The sequence below is a fragment of the Chelonia mydas genome, chromosome 4, assembly GCF_015237465.2.
Source record: "Chelonia mydas isolate rCheMyd1 chromosome 4, rCheMyd1.pri.v2, whole genome shotgun sequence".
In the NCBI taxonomy this organism is placed as follows: domain Eukaryota; kingdom Metazoa; phylum Chordata; order Testudines; family Cheloniidae; genus Chelonia; species Chelonia mydas.
Genome location: NC_057852.1, coordinates 142,271,616 through 142,285,412, shown reverse-complemented (window position 1 = coordinate 142,285,412; position 13,797 = coordinate 142,271,616). Strand labels below are relative to the sequence as shown.

The 13,797-nt window shown below is 46.2% G+C and overlaps 1 protein-coding gene across 2 annotated transcripts in view; it reads right to left on the bottom strand.

The window, feature by feature from the left end:
* SEMA4F (ssemaphorin 4F) overlaps nucleotides 1-13,797 on the bottom strand; it is a 134,453-nt gene that overhangs the window by 17,050 nt on the left and 103,606 nt on the right. For both annotated transcript variants that reach the window (XM_037898566.2, XM_043545100.1), the window contains one exon: nucleotides 2,291-2,438. In XM_037898566.2, coding sequence (XP_037754494.1) covers nucleotides 2,291-2,438 — 148 coding nt within the window. The remainder of the gene's footprint in view (nucleotides 1-2,290; nucleotides 2,439-13,797) is intronic.

The following is a 13,797-nucleotide window of genomic DNA, read 5'->3' as shown; positions in this document are numbered from 1 at the left end:
GCTGACTAGGGAGATGGTTAATAGGTTAACTAAGCACCTGAGAAAGGGGGATATAATGAGAAGCATTAGACACCACTGCCATCTCTGCCTACAACAAATCCTCCCCAGATTAAATCTGCCCTCTCACAATCAGTTATTTTTGGCCATTATAATTGCTAATTTTGGGGCTTCAGCATTTTGCCATTTTAGCCTTTGCTGTATTTGTGCATTTTGCCTAGAAAGTTTTACTTGTAATTGTTTTTTATATGTTTTTAAAGTATAGTTTTTTGCCCAGGAATTTTTGAAGTATTGGTGTTTTGCCTTGAGTGCTTTATTAGGCACGTCTGATAAAATCAGTTATTTTTTTAAAGAGGCATTCTGCCATAGTAGCACTTTTTTTTAATAATAAATTACAGTAGCAACTTTTGTGCGTCCTGGAATTGCAAGATTGAGCACAGCGCTTGCTGGCCTGCACAAATGTACATGAGATTAACAAACACTAGCGTCCCATCTCTCACTCAATGTTACCCCTTCCGAGCAGTTAGGTTGCGACCCAACACTCCTTGGTTTGACTGATGTTTTGGCTGGATGGCTCCTGTCTCGGCGCGCCAATTTGTTGATAAATTGGGCACAGTTAATTGCTTGACCACTCTTTGGTTTGTTATGAAATATACTTAAGAGACCAAATAACCAACGTTAGTTAGGTTTATTGCTATAAGCCATTATAATGTAGTACAGGAAAAAAGGTTTTATACCAGGGGTGGGCAAACTTTTTGGCCTGAGGGCCACATTGGGGTATGGAAATTGTATGGTGAGCCATGAATGCTCACAAAATTGGGGGTAGGGGTGAAGGAGGTGGTGAGGACTCCAGCTTGGGCCAGAAACGAGGAGTTCAGGGTGCAGGAGGGGGCTCCGGGCCAGAGTGCGGGGGGGGGGGGGGGGGTTACGCTCTGGGTGGGGCTGGGGATGAGGGGTTTGGGGTGCAGGAGGGGGCTCCAGGCTGGGACCGAGGGGTTTGGAGGGTGAGAGGGGGATCGGGGCTGGGGCAGGCTGTTGGGGTACAGGACGGGTGAGGGCTCTGATTGGGGGTGTGGGCTCTTGGGTACAAGAGGACGCTCTGGGCTGGGATCAAGGGCGGGAGGGGGATCAGGGCTGTGGCAGGGGATTGGGCCACGGGGGGGGCCCACCCTCTGGACGGCGCTTACCGGAAGTATGTCCCACTCCAGCTCCGAGGCGTGGCCAGATGGCTCTGCACGCTTCCCCCTCCACAGATGCCACCCATGCAGCTGCCGTTGGCTGGAAACCGTGGCCAATGGGAGCTGCGGGGTTGGCGCCTGCAGACGGCGCAGTGTGCAGAGCCACCTGGCCACGTCTCCGCGTACTACGTAGGAGCTGGAATGGGGTCATGCTGGCTGCTTCCTATGAGCCACGCAGAGTGGAGCAAGCCCCCGAAACCGCTCCCTGTCTGGAGCGCCGGAGCGGGGCAAACCTCTGACCCCGCTCCCCAGTGGGAGCTGAAGGCTGGATTAAATGGTCTGATGGGCCGGATGTGGCCTGCGGGCCATAGTTTTATACAGCTTCCTGGAGACAGGTATTATCTCATGCAGTGTTGTTACATTTACTTTATGTAGAAGATGGACTCCCCTAAAGCCATTTTTATACAGTACCGTTTACTTGTAAACAGGTAGGGTGTACATCATTTGAAACTAAATTTAACCAATTAAGTTTTTACCTTTTTTTTTTTTTTTTTAATGCCATGATGTAACCCTTATCGCTTTATTCTATACACATGCATTTTAGGTACCAAAGGGTATGATGTCACCTTCTAGTTTTGTACTAGGGTAGAACAATTATTTGTTATGTCCTCTTCCTTTGGGGCATTCCAGTACAGGCCTGTGAGAGTAACTTTCTTTTTGCTCCTATGGTAAAGCACTCATCTATATCAATTTTGACAGCTTTTTTATTTGCTTAAGCCAAAACTTATTTTAGTGAATGCAAAGGGTTATGGGACACTTAGCATAAGTTATCAGGGTTATATAAAAATTTATAGGCCAATTTAGGCTATATAACTGCTATAATATTTGTGCTTACTGCATACTGAGATAGATAGGTAGATGTGTATGAATGATATGGTACATATTATTAATACGATATGTATATATACAAGGCAGCATATGTTAGTCAACACCTCCCTCACCTGCCCAACCAGTGTTCTAGGCCAAAGCCTGAAGGTCCACAGCCCTTTTCATGAAAAAGAAAAAAAGAAGAGATCTGTATCTGTCCAGTAGCCAGCATGGTTCTCATCACTTACTGCGCCTGGCCGTGGCTCAGGGACATCCCCACCCATGACACTTGTCCACTTGTCACAGTCATGTTTAAATTCCTTGAAACGGCCGTTCATGGCTTTCTGGATGTCCCGAATGCTGTAGGCACAGACAGCTGAGACCTGCCCGCCATCCCTGAAGGGGAAACAGAAAGGGAGGTTAATTAGCTATAAGAGAAGCTTTGAGCAGATTGTCAGGGGAGAATCCTCAGACTCTGAGTGGCACCATGGAATGACTCATGTGAAGTTAAATAAGGAGCGAAGCCCATACAACCTCTCAAGTTTCTATTTATCTTATCAAAAAGAAGATTTAGAGGTGACTTGATTACAGCGTATAAATACGGTCATGGAGGAAAAATGCCAGGTACTAAAGGGCTCTTCAATCTAGCAGAGAAAAGCATTACAAGACTCAATGGCTAGATGCTGGAGGCAGATAATTCAAATTAGAAGTTAGGGATAAATAAAAAAACCAAATTGAGATTAACCATTGGACCAAAGTATCATGGGAAGTGGTGAATTCTCCAGCTCTTGCTGTTTTCAGATCAGTACCGGATGCCTTTCTGGAAGGTGTGCCTTAGTCAAACACAATACAGGGGTAACTGAGTGAATGTAATGGCCTGTGATAAAACAGGAGGTCACACTAGGTGACCTAATGGCCCCTTCTGGCTTAAACTCTATGAATCCAGTTATAAGCATTATCAGTAGAGATATGCACTTTGGGGAAATTCACTCATGAGCAGTAAGAAACCCCTAAAGAGCAGGGAATGAGGAAGATATTTAGATAAGCGACAGAAAAATTGCTCTCCTGAACTAGGCACCAGATCTTAAAGCTAGGGCAAAAGTGATACTATGAAGGTAAGAATTGAGTTCTGCATATTTCTACACTGAGGACATTACAGAAGGCAAGCCTGATAAGACACCTTTGTTGCAATGGGATGGGATATCTGCTAATCCACAGCATGTTCCTATAGAGGATTTGACCCATTGGGATCTATCTTTCAGGAGGAAATAGCCTGTCCCGTAAGTCTACTTGGGGGATTATGAAAATATTTTGTTCCATTAGGTAGCAGTTAGGAGCACTTTTAATATCATGCATGTGTGTGTGTCAGGGTGTAAGCTAACCTCCATTGAAGGGGAAAGACAAGTGAAAATCAGTAACCACATTAGGGAAGAAATTGGGGTGTGGGCCCATTCCCATTTGTCTTCAGGGAAGGCTGTGTAAGTAGGGCTCAGCGGTAAAGGATGGGACCCTCTAATTCTCCTGGCATGTGTGTCACCATAAAGCATTATAACAGTAGATGCAGAAGACCTGGCACAGGCAAAAGCAGCTTCCCATGTCAAATCCAGGGGTTACCAAGTATCAGACCTACGTATCACAGTGTGGCACTGTCAGCAGAACTCGGGCCTGGTCTTGTTTGATAAAATGGTTATTTTCCTATATTGTAGCTGTTGTACTTCAAGATATGTTGTGTGTGTCTTTTCCTTCGGTATGGGCACACCCAGTGTGTTCAAGCCAAAGAGTTCATGATGCAGCATGTGCCCTGCACCTCCCCACTAGGGTTGCCAGGTGTCCAGTCAAAAAGGGGACCAGACACCAAAAGTACGATTACTGTGGCCGGGGGAAGAAGGGGAGGGGAGGTACTGGTCATCAACCTGTGCCAGCCCCTGCTGAGCCAGGGCTGCCTCCTACCTGCATCACATGGGGGATGGGGGAAGAGGCAGGACAGGGGGCAGGTCTAGGGGGAAAAAAAGAGGTGGGGTGAGGGGGAGTTGTCTGGTTTTCAAAAATTAGAAAGTTAGCAACCCTACGCCACGCCATGGGCCAAGGGCATAAATGGTGGAGTCCCCGATCCCTTTCAGTTCCTTCACACCAGAATCATGATGGGATAGACTCCAAAGAAGACGGGAAGGAGGGTGGGCTGTGGGCTCTCACACAGTTACAGTGCAGTTAAGTAACAGATTTTTCTTCTTTATGTGATTGCACACATCCATTCCACTTAGATGACACCCAAGCAGTGCATCATGGTGGTGGGGCCTAGAGTCAATTTGAAAAGGGATTGCACCATTGCTCTCCCAAAGTCAAGTCAGCTCTGGAGGCTGTAATAATCACATAATGCTTGGCAAAGATATGCCTCGAGGACCATGTCTCTGCTTTATAGATGTCCTCTATAGGTACATCTCTCAACAAAGTCAGGCAAGTTGCTTGGGCTGTGGTAGAATGCGCTGCCACTCTTGGAGAACATAAAGTGTTAGCTAGCTCATAAACTAGGGTTGCCAGCCCTTCAGGATTGTCCTGGAGTCTCCATGAATTAAAGATTAATCTGCAATTAAAGATTATGTAATGTGATGAAGCCTTCAGGAATATGCCCAATCAAAATTGGAACCCTACTCATAACATGAGATTATCCAGTGAGAAATTTCCCGAGCTGGAACTGCCTGACCCTTTATCCTTCCTGGATGGGATATAAATAGATGTGATCTATATAAAAAGAGAGGACACAACAAACATCTAGTGTAGGGAGTCTCTCCTCATCCTTACGCATACACGTCTCAGGGGAAAAGGTAGGCAGACGGAGTGCCTGATTATGGTGGGAGCTGGACACCACCTTCATTAGAAATTCCAGATGTGGTTTCATTGAGACTTTGTATTTATTGAATGTGGTTTGGGGGACCTGCCATCAGGACTTGCAGCTCTGTCCACTTCTCCTGCCCATGTGATAGCCACCAGGAAGGACACATTTGCTAACTGGTGGGCTAAAGAGCAGGTTGCCATTGGCTCAAATGGAGGCCCTATCAGAGCAGATAATACAAGAGTCAAGTCTCAAGGAAGAACCAGAGCCCCGATAAGAGGATGAGTTCTATTTATCTCTTTTTAAAAAATCCAGCCTCCAAAGAGTTAGAGAAAACTGACTTCACCTGGTTAGGAGGGTAGATAGCCAAGACTGCAGCTAAGTGTACTTTTAGTGAGCTAGTAGATGGTCACAATTCCTTAAGAGGTAGGAGATATTCCAAGATATCTTAGATTCTTGTTCCTGAGGGAAGTTATGACTCAGACCAACTAGAAAAATGTTTCCCCTTATAGAGATAAGTACTCAAAGTAGATGTTTTTCCACTGTTCTATAGAATACTTTGCACAGCCATCCAACAGCCAAGCCCTCAGGTGGACACTCTTGGGATTTGGGTGAAGGATTTGACGGTCATCCAGGCATACTGTGTCTTTGTCTGGGAGAAGCGGTAGTGATCGTTGAAAAGAGAATCTGTAGGTTAGAGAACCAGTATTACCTCAGTCAAGCTGGGGCCATCAGAATCACATGGGATGACCTTGGGAACGAGTGGTACTGGGGAAAACCGTATGTCAGACAACTCCCAGGGAAGGAGGAACGCATCTGCAAGGGATCTGGGGCTGTGACCTGCTCTGAAAGAGAACTGATGGCATTCTGTTTGCTCTTGTAGCAAATACGTCCATATGGGGAATAGGTCCAAATGAAGAAGATTAATCTGACTATACTCGCTTTCAAAAACCACTCGTGGTCTTCCCAAAGCATCTGGCTGACACGGTCTGCTGCTCCAAGGACAGTCACAGATGCAGAGTGATCGATAAGCTGGGCACAAGCAAACAATATACATTTTAACACAGTGAAATGTAAATGGATCCATCTAGGAACAAAGAACATCGGCCTTACTTACAGGATGGGGAACTCTATCCTGGGAAGCAGTGACTCTGAAAAAGATTTGGGGTCGTGGTGGATAATCAGATGAACATGAGCTCCCAGTGCAACACTGTGGCCAAAACAACTAATGTGATCCTGGAATATGTAAACAGGGGACTCTCAAGTAGGAACAAAGAGGTTATTTTACCTCTGTATTGGCACTGGTGCAACTGCTGCTGCAATACTGTGTCCTGTTCTGGTGTCCACAATTCAATAAGGATGTTGACAAATTGGAGAGGATTCAGAGAAGAGCCATGAGAAGGATTAGAAAACATGCCTATAGTAAGAGGCTCAAAGAGCTCAATCTATTTAGCTTAAAAAGAGAAATTTAAGGGGTGACTTGATTACAGTCTATAAGTATCTACATGGGAAATAAATATTTGATAATGGGGACTTCAATCTAGCAGAGAAAGGTTTAAGACAATCCAATGGCTGGAAACTGAAGCTGGACAAATTCAGGACTGGGAACGAGGAGCTAATTAACAGTGAGAATAACCAACCATTGCAACAATGTACCATGGGTCAGGCTGGGTTCTCCATCACAGAGTATTTAAAAATCAAGATTGGATGATTTTCTAAAAAAATATGCTCTAGCAATTATTGTTGGGAAATGCTATAGCCTGGGTTATACAGCAGATCCGACTAGATGGATTTCAGTAGCTCCTTCTGGCCTTGGGATCTATGAATGTATCACCACTGTAGTCTTCAGTGACCACTCATATTGGTCCCACATCTTCCTACTGAGAGAGGCCCTCTGTACATTCTTTTCCACGGCCAGATGCAGAGTTGTTGAATGAAGTACGAGGCACCACAGCCAGAACTTTAAGGCCTATGAGCACAGAGATGGAGAGTGTGACGCTCCCTGATTTTTAGATAGCGGCATTACCTGTCAGTACCCGGCCTCAAAGGTAAAGGAGTTAAGGTCCATCAAATGGCTCTGACCTCTAGCACACTGAGGTGGAGTTTTGCTTCCCATTGGTTCCATAATCTATGCATCTCTAGGTATTGACATGCACTTTCCAGTCCAGATTGGAGGCATCTGTTGTGTTAATGGTCTTGGAACAGACAGGCATGACGTACATGAGCATAAGAATGGCCTAACTGGGTCAGACCAATGGCCCATCTAGCCCAGTATCCTGTCCTCCAACAGTGGCCAATGCCAGGTGCTTCAGAGGGAATGAACAGAACAGGTAATCAACAAGTGATCCATCCCATGTACCCCCACTCCCAGCTTTTGTCAAACAGAAGCTAGAGACACTTCAGAGCATGATTTTGCACCCCTGCCCATCCTGGCTAATAGCTCTCCTAAGAACCACTGTCAGGTGCTGCCTTCCAAAATCAGGCCTAGTGGTTGGAGCATGGGCCGCAGCTAGGCGTAGGGTTGGACCTGAGCCAAGGGTGGTTCTGGAATTGAGATCTGAGTACAGTCCAGGGTCAAAACCAAGATCAGAGTCATAGCCAAGCCAGAATCTGAATCGTAGCCAGAGTCCAGGTGCAGGCCAGAGGTCGAAGCTGGGTGGTCAGAGTCCAAAGACACACCAAACTGATACCGGAGCCAGAGTCCAGATATGGGCTGAAGGTCAAAAACAGGTAGTCAGAGTCCAAGGGTTTGGGGGGGGTGGGAGGGGGTAATCAGGAGGTAGAGGCCAGGCTGGAGCGAGGTTAGTGCAGAGCTCGGACAATGCTGGGACAGAGCTCAGGCAAGGCTGGGAGTCACTGGAGTCTGGTGTACTGCGAGGCAGTAGGAGGGTTCTTGGCCAGGTAGCGCTGTTGCTCAGATGGATCTGCAGCTCTGCTGGGGTTGTGGAAATACCTGACCCTGAGTTCATTTGACCCAGGCTCTGCTCAGTGTTACGTTGCTGCTTAATACTTGAGCGCTGAGTCACCACAGCAGCTGAGCGAGGAGCCCTGGTTTGGCTGTGAGTTTGCCTCACAACCCTGAGCTGAGTCCAAGCAGTCTTCAGCCTGGTAAGAGCCTGCAGGACCCTCTCGCCGGGTAAGACAGCTTTTCCCACATTGAATCCAAACGCTTGCCAATGAACATGACGCTCAGACAGTTGGGAGAAGTCAAGCCTGAGCCTGATTTGCAGGTCCAGGCTGTGAAACAAATGGCAAGTTTGGGCTATGGAGTCTGACCCATCTTTTATCAGACAGCCATCTAGGTAGGGAAAGACGTGGATCCCCGATGTCTGAGATGCGTACTTTGTGAACGCCCTTGGGGTCAGGGACAGCCGAAAGGGAAGTACTTTGTGCTGGTATCATAGAATATCAGGGTTGGAAGGGACCTCAGGAGGTCATCTCGTTCAACCCCCTGCTCAAAGCAGGACCAATCCCCAACTGAATCATCCCAGCCAAGGCTTTGTCAAGCCTGACCTTAAAAATATCTAAGGAAGGAGATTCCACCATCTCCCTAGGTAACGCATTCCAGTGTTTCACCACCCTCCTAGTGAAAAAGTTTTTCCTAATATCCAACCTAAACCTCCCCCACTGCAACTTGAGACCATTACTCCTTGTTCTGTCCTCTTCTACCACTGAGAACAGTCTAGATCCATCCTCTTTGGAACCCCCTTTCAGGGAGTTGAAAGCAGCTATCAAATCCCCCCTCATTCTTCTCTTCCGCAGACTAAACAATCCCAGTTCCCTCAGCCTCTCCTCATAAGTCATGTGTTCCAGTCCCCTCATCATTTTTGTTGCCCTCCGCGGGACTCTTTCCAATTTTTCCACATCCTTCTTGCAGTGTAAAAAGAAAAGGAGGACTTGTGACACCTTAGAGACAAATTGGTTAGTCTCTAAGGTGCCACAAGTTCTCCTTTTCTTTTTGCGAATACAGACTAACACGGCTGTTACTCTGAAACCTGTTCTTGTAGTGTGGGGCCCAAAACTGGACACAGTACTCCAGATGAGGCCTCACCAATGTCGAATAGAGGGGAACGATCACGTCCATCGATCTGCTGGCAATGCCCCTACATATACATCCCAAAATGCCATTGGCCTTCTTGGCAACAAGGGCACACTGTTGACTCATATCCAGCTTCTCGTCCACTGTAACCCCTAGGTCCTTTTCTGCAGAAGTAATGCCTCTGTCCCACTCAGAATCTTAGCTATCTGCAGTGCGTCTTCTTAATGACCCCATGGAAAGAGGAGTCAAGCTGAGAGCCGGGTACCAGTCTCCTTGCGACAGAGGAGGATGATAATTTCCCAAGGTGAGAATCCTTAACTCTGAGATCCCGATGAACTTGTTTAGTCTCCTGAGATCCAGGATGGGTCTGAGACCATCCATGGTATTGGGATTGAGAAAGTACAGGGAATAGAACCATTGATATTCCCCTGATATTCCTGAGGGACTCTGTCACAGATCAAGTTGTGCTTGTCTTTTGGAGGGACCCAACCACTGAATCCCACATGCTTTTAGCTTGCTGACCTGTGCAGAGTTTAGACACTGTCCCCGGTTTTGGGCCTCTCCACATGCAATCCAGGGGCAGATTGCAAGTCTGACATGTCTCGACAGTGCAAACACACAGGACCCAATTGCTTAGATCCTAAAATTAGGGTCGTCGTCCCCTGAAGTTCTAGCATGTTCCCTGAATCCCACCAAAGGTGTGAGCCTTCTGGTTTACAGTTTACATATTCAGGGGTATGTAGATAAACTTCCACCATGGCCATGACCTTGGTGAAGACATGTGGAGTTGCCCAAAAGGTAGGACTCTGTATTGATAGGGTGATGATCCTACTAGGAATCTCAGGTATTTTCTGTTAGTTGGATGAATGGAAATGCAAACATAGTTATCTTGTAGGGTAAGAGCTGTAAACCAGTTGATATGATCCAAAGAGGAGGTTACAGAAGCAAGAGTAACCGTTTGGAATTTGAAATGATGGACAAAGGGTTTGAGACTCTGAAGATCGAGGATAGGTCTCTACACCCCTTTTTTCTATTCCTACCACTTTGTGATCAAGAAGAAGCCCTTTCCATGAACTCTATGGGCACTTCCCTCCACTGCTCCCAATTGTAGGAGGACGTCTACCTCATGCTCCAACAGTCGTGAGAAGGGTCCATGAGGAGGGACAGGAAGCGGGCTGGGGGGCAAGAGAACAGCCTGCCGTTGGACGTTCACTATCTCAATGACCCCCGGGTACAAACTTATCCCAGCCCAGGTTTCCTGAAAATATGAAAGGCAGTTGCCAAAGGGGGAGGGGCAAGGGAGAAGGGTCCAGTCAGGCTCTCAAGATAGGCAACAAATGTTTTGCATGCTTGATGCTCCAGACTGTGGGGCAGCCAAGGAGGAGAGGGCAGAAGATCTCCTGCAGTGAAATCTCTACCCATTCCTCAGAGGCTCAGGTGATCTTTGTGTGGGTAGTACTGGGACAAGGGTCTTTTGATCTGTAGAAAGGCTGCTACCTATACAAAGTAGCAACAGACAGCTCCAAAGAATACAGGGTTTTTCTTGTATCTTTAAGTATGTGAAGTGCCTTGTTTGCACTGCTGCTGAATCATAGAATATCAGGGTTGGAAGGGACCCCAGAAGGTCATCTAGTCCAACCCCCTGCTCGAAGCAGGACCAAAGTCCCACTTAAATCATCCCAGCCAGGGTTTTGTCAAGCCTGACCTTAAAAACCTCTAAGGAAGGAGATTCTACCACCTCCCTAGGTAACGCATTCCAGTGTTTCACCACCCTCTTAGTGAAAAAGTTTTTCCTAATATCCAATCTAAACCTCCCCCATTGCAACTTGAGACCATTACTCCTCGTTCTGTCATTTGCTACCATTGAGAACAGTCTAGAGCCATCCTCTTTGGAACCCCCTTTCAGGTAGTTGAAAGCAGCTATCAAATCCCCCCTCATTCTTCTCTTCTGCAGACTAAACAATCCCAGCTCCCTCAGCCTCTCCTCATAAGTCATGTGCTCTAGACCCCTAATCATTTTTGTTGCCCTTCGCTGGACTCTCTCCAATTTATCCACATCCTTCTTGTAGTGTGGGGCCCAAAACTGGACACAGTACTCCAGATGAGGCCTCACCAGTGTCGAATAGAGGGGAACGATCACGTCCCTCGATCTGCTCGCTATGCCCCTACTTATACATCCCAAAATGCCATTGGCCTTCTTGGCAACAAGGGCACACTGCTGACTCATATCCAGCTTCTCATTCACTGTCACCCCTAGGTCCTTTTCCGCAGAACTGCTGCCTAGCCATTCGGTCCCTAGTCTGTAGCGGTGCATTGGATTCTTCCATCCTAAGTGCAGGACCCTGCACTTATCCTTATTGAACCTCATCAGACTTCTTTTGGCCCAATCCTCCAATTTGTCTAGGTCCTTCTGTATCCTATCCCTCCCCTCCAGCGTATCTACCACTCCTCCCAGTTTAGTATCATCCGCAAATTTGCTGAGAGTAAGTGAGAATAAATCACTGCCCTCAAAAACAGACGGTCCTCTGTGGTTACTTGAGCCTTTAGGGATTCCAGATGCCTGGAGCCACAAAGATCTCCTCACTGAGATGGCAGTGGGCAGAGTTCTTGCTGCCACATCAGATACGTCCAACACAGCTTGAAGCGATGTCCTGGCACTGAGTTGGCCTTCAGAAATGAGGCTCTTCACCTCCTCTTGGTGTTCTTTTGGTAGTTTGTCTACCGACTTGGAGAGTCTATCCCAATTAAGGAAGTCATATTTTGGGAGCAGTGGTTGGCTACCCTCATCTCTATACTGCCTGTTGAATAGACCTTCCAGCCAACAAGGTCTAATTTCTTTAGGACCTTCTTATAAGGAGTAGACTTCAGAGGACCCTGCACAGCTTCAATCTCTCCTGGACTGCTTGTACTAATGGGGACCTAGGAGCAGGATGCTGATAGTACTCTTTGGTCAGTACTTGCTACCTCCTGTCAACTCTTTTAGACATAGCTGGGATAGAAGATGGGTGCCAGGTTGCCTTGGTGATTTTGAGCAGGACCTCATTTATAGACAACCAGTCTCTCCAGTTTTGCCATGTGACGTGTGTCCAGGAGTTTGCGCTGCTTCTCCCAAATTACCTCAAGTGGAACGTTCAGTGTTTCCACTGTTAGTAAATATTAACATTTTCATGATTTTTCTCATTGTCCTTTGTATACTGATTATACTCCCAGAATCCTTGCTGTATTAGCCAAAAGTGTGCCTGGAGTCTAAGGCCTCAGAGTGTTGGTTCCTAAACTGAACTTAGTGTGTGACTAGCACTTTAGAATGTATATAATTAAGTATTGGGCTGTACCTAATTATCCCCTGCACCTCTCGGTCTAAGAGAGTCCAGGTGTTTAGGAAAGGGACCTCTCAAAACTAACGAAAGATATCTACAGAAGTATAATAAACAAGACTGGGTAATTGAGAAGGGGTGCTTATGATCAGGCTATGTTCTGTGACTATTGAGAGGTATTTTGTTATTGCAGATGTTTTCTGTGATGCATAAAATGATGACTCATTCAAAGATGTTTTTAAACTCATTAAGAATCACCGGTTGTTAGGATATAGATATTCAGGCCTGTCTGTAAAGGCCTATACTCTAAGAATTTAGGTGTATTCTTATCACTTGGCTAGTTCTAGAGATATAAAAGAGAGAATCAAAATCACTGTCTGCTGGTGTAAGGGCCTTCTCTTACTGTGACAGTCTGAGGCCCTGTGCTTAGGCTAAGGCCTTTGGCTAAGCAGCAGAGGCAGCCATAAGCTAGGAAGCGACCGGTCACATCCTCACATTCCAAACTAGTCACATTGAAATAAGGTGCTATTGGGCTGTTAGGAATACAATCCTGTCCTGAATACAATCCTGTCCCTATCACCTCCAGAGAAAGGGAAGTGCCTAGAAAATGTAAAAGGAAACAGCATCCTGTCTGGCAAGAACTCACTTATCAATACTGGGATGTGAAATCCTCACTTCTGTATTGTTTTGTCATTATAGTTCCCACTTTGCTATTGTTTGTCTGTATAATCTCTGTCTGGTTCCGTGATTGTTCCTGTCTGCTGTATAATTAATTTTGCTGGGTGTAAACTAATTAAGGTGGTGGGATATAATTGGTTACATAATCATGTTACAATATGTTAGAATTGATTAGTTAAATTTCAGGAAAATGATTGGTTAAGGTATAGCTAAGCAGAACTCAAGTTTTACTATATAATCTGTAGTCAATAAGGAAGTGAGTGGGTGTGGGTGGGAGGGGTGTGTGTGTGTGGGGGAGATGGCAACAGGGAATGGGGGTAAGGAAATTGGAATCATGTTTTGCTAAAGGGGGAGATGGGAACAGGGAATGGGAGTAGGGAAACTGGAATCCTGTTTTGCTAAGGGCAGGAATGGGAACAGGGACACAGGTGTAAGGCTCTGTGGGAAGGAGGATACTAAGGAATGAAACTAGAATCATGCTTGCTGGAAGTTCACCCCAATAAACATTGAATTGTTTGCACCTTTGGACTTCGGGTATTGTTGCTCTCTGGTCCTTCTCGCATGAACAGGGAAGTGAGTGGGTGAAGGAATAAGCCCCCTAACACCGGTTACCACAGATGTCAGTAATAATGACTGAATTAGAAATCCCTTTAGCTTGTCATCATGTAAACTGAAATTACCAAAGGAATTCCATAAATAATTAGGCAAAATGAGATATCGAACGCAGAACACAGTGAAAATCAATTATGAGAGAGGAGCTTTCCCTCCTACATAGGAATTTCTCTCTCACACACCTTAAAAGGAAAGAGATTTTGAGAGTTAGATTGGGAATGAACACTGCCAGCATCCCGTCAGTTACAGAGGAAGGAAACAGGGCGCCATCTCTTCAACATT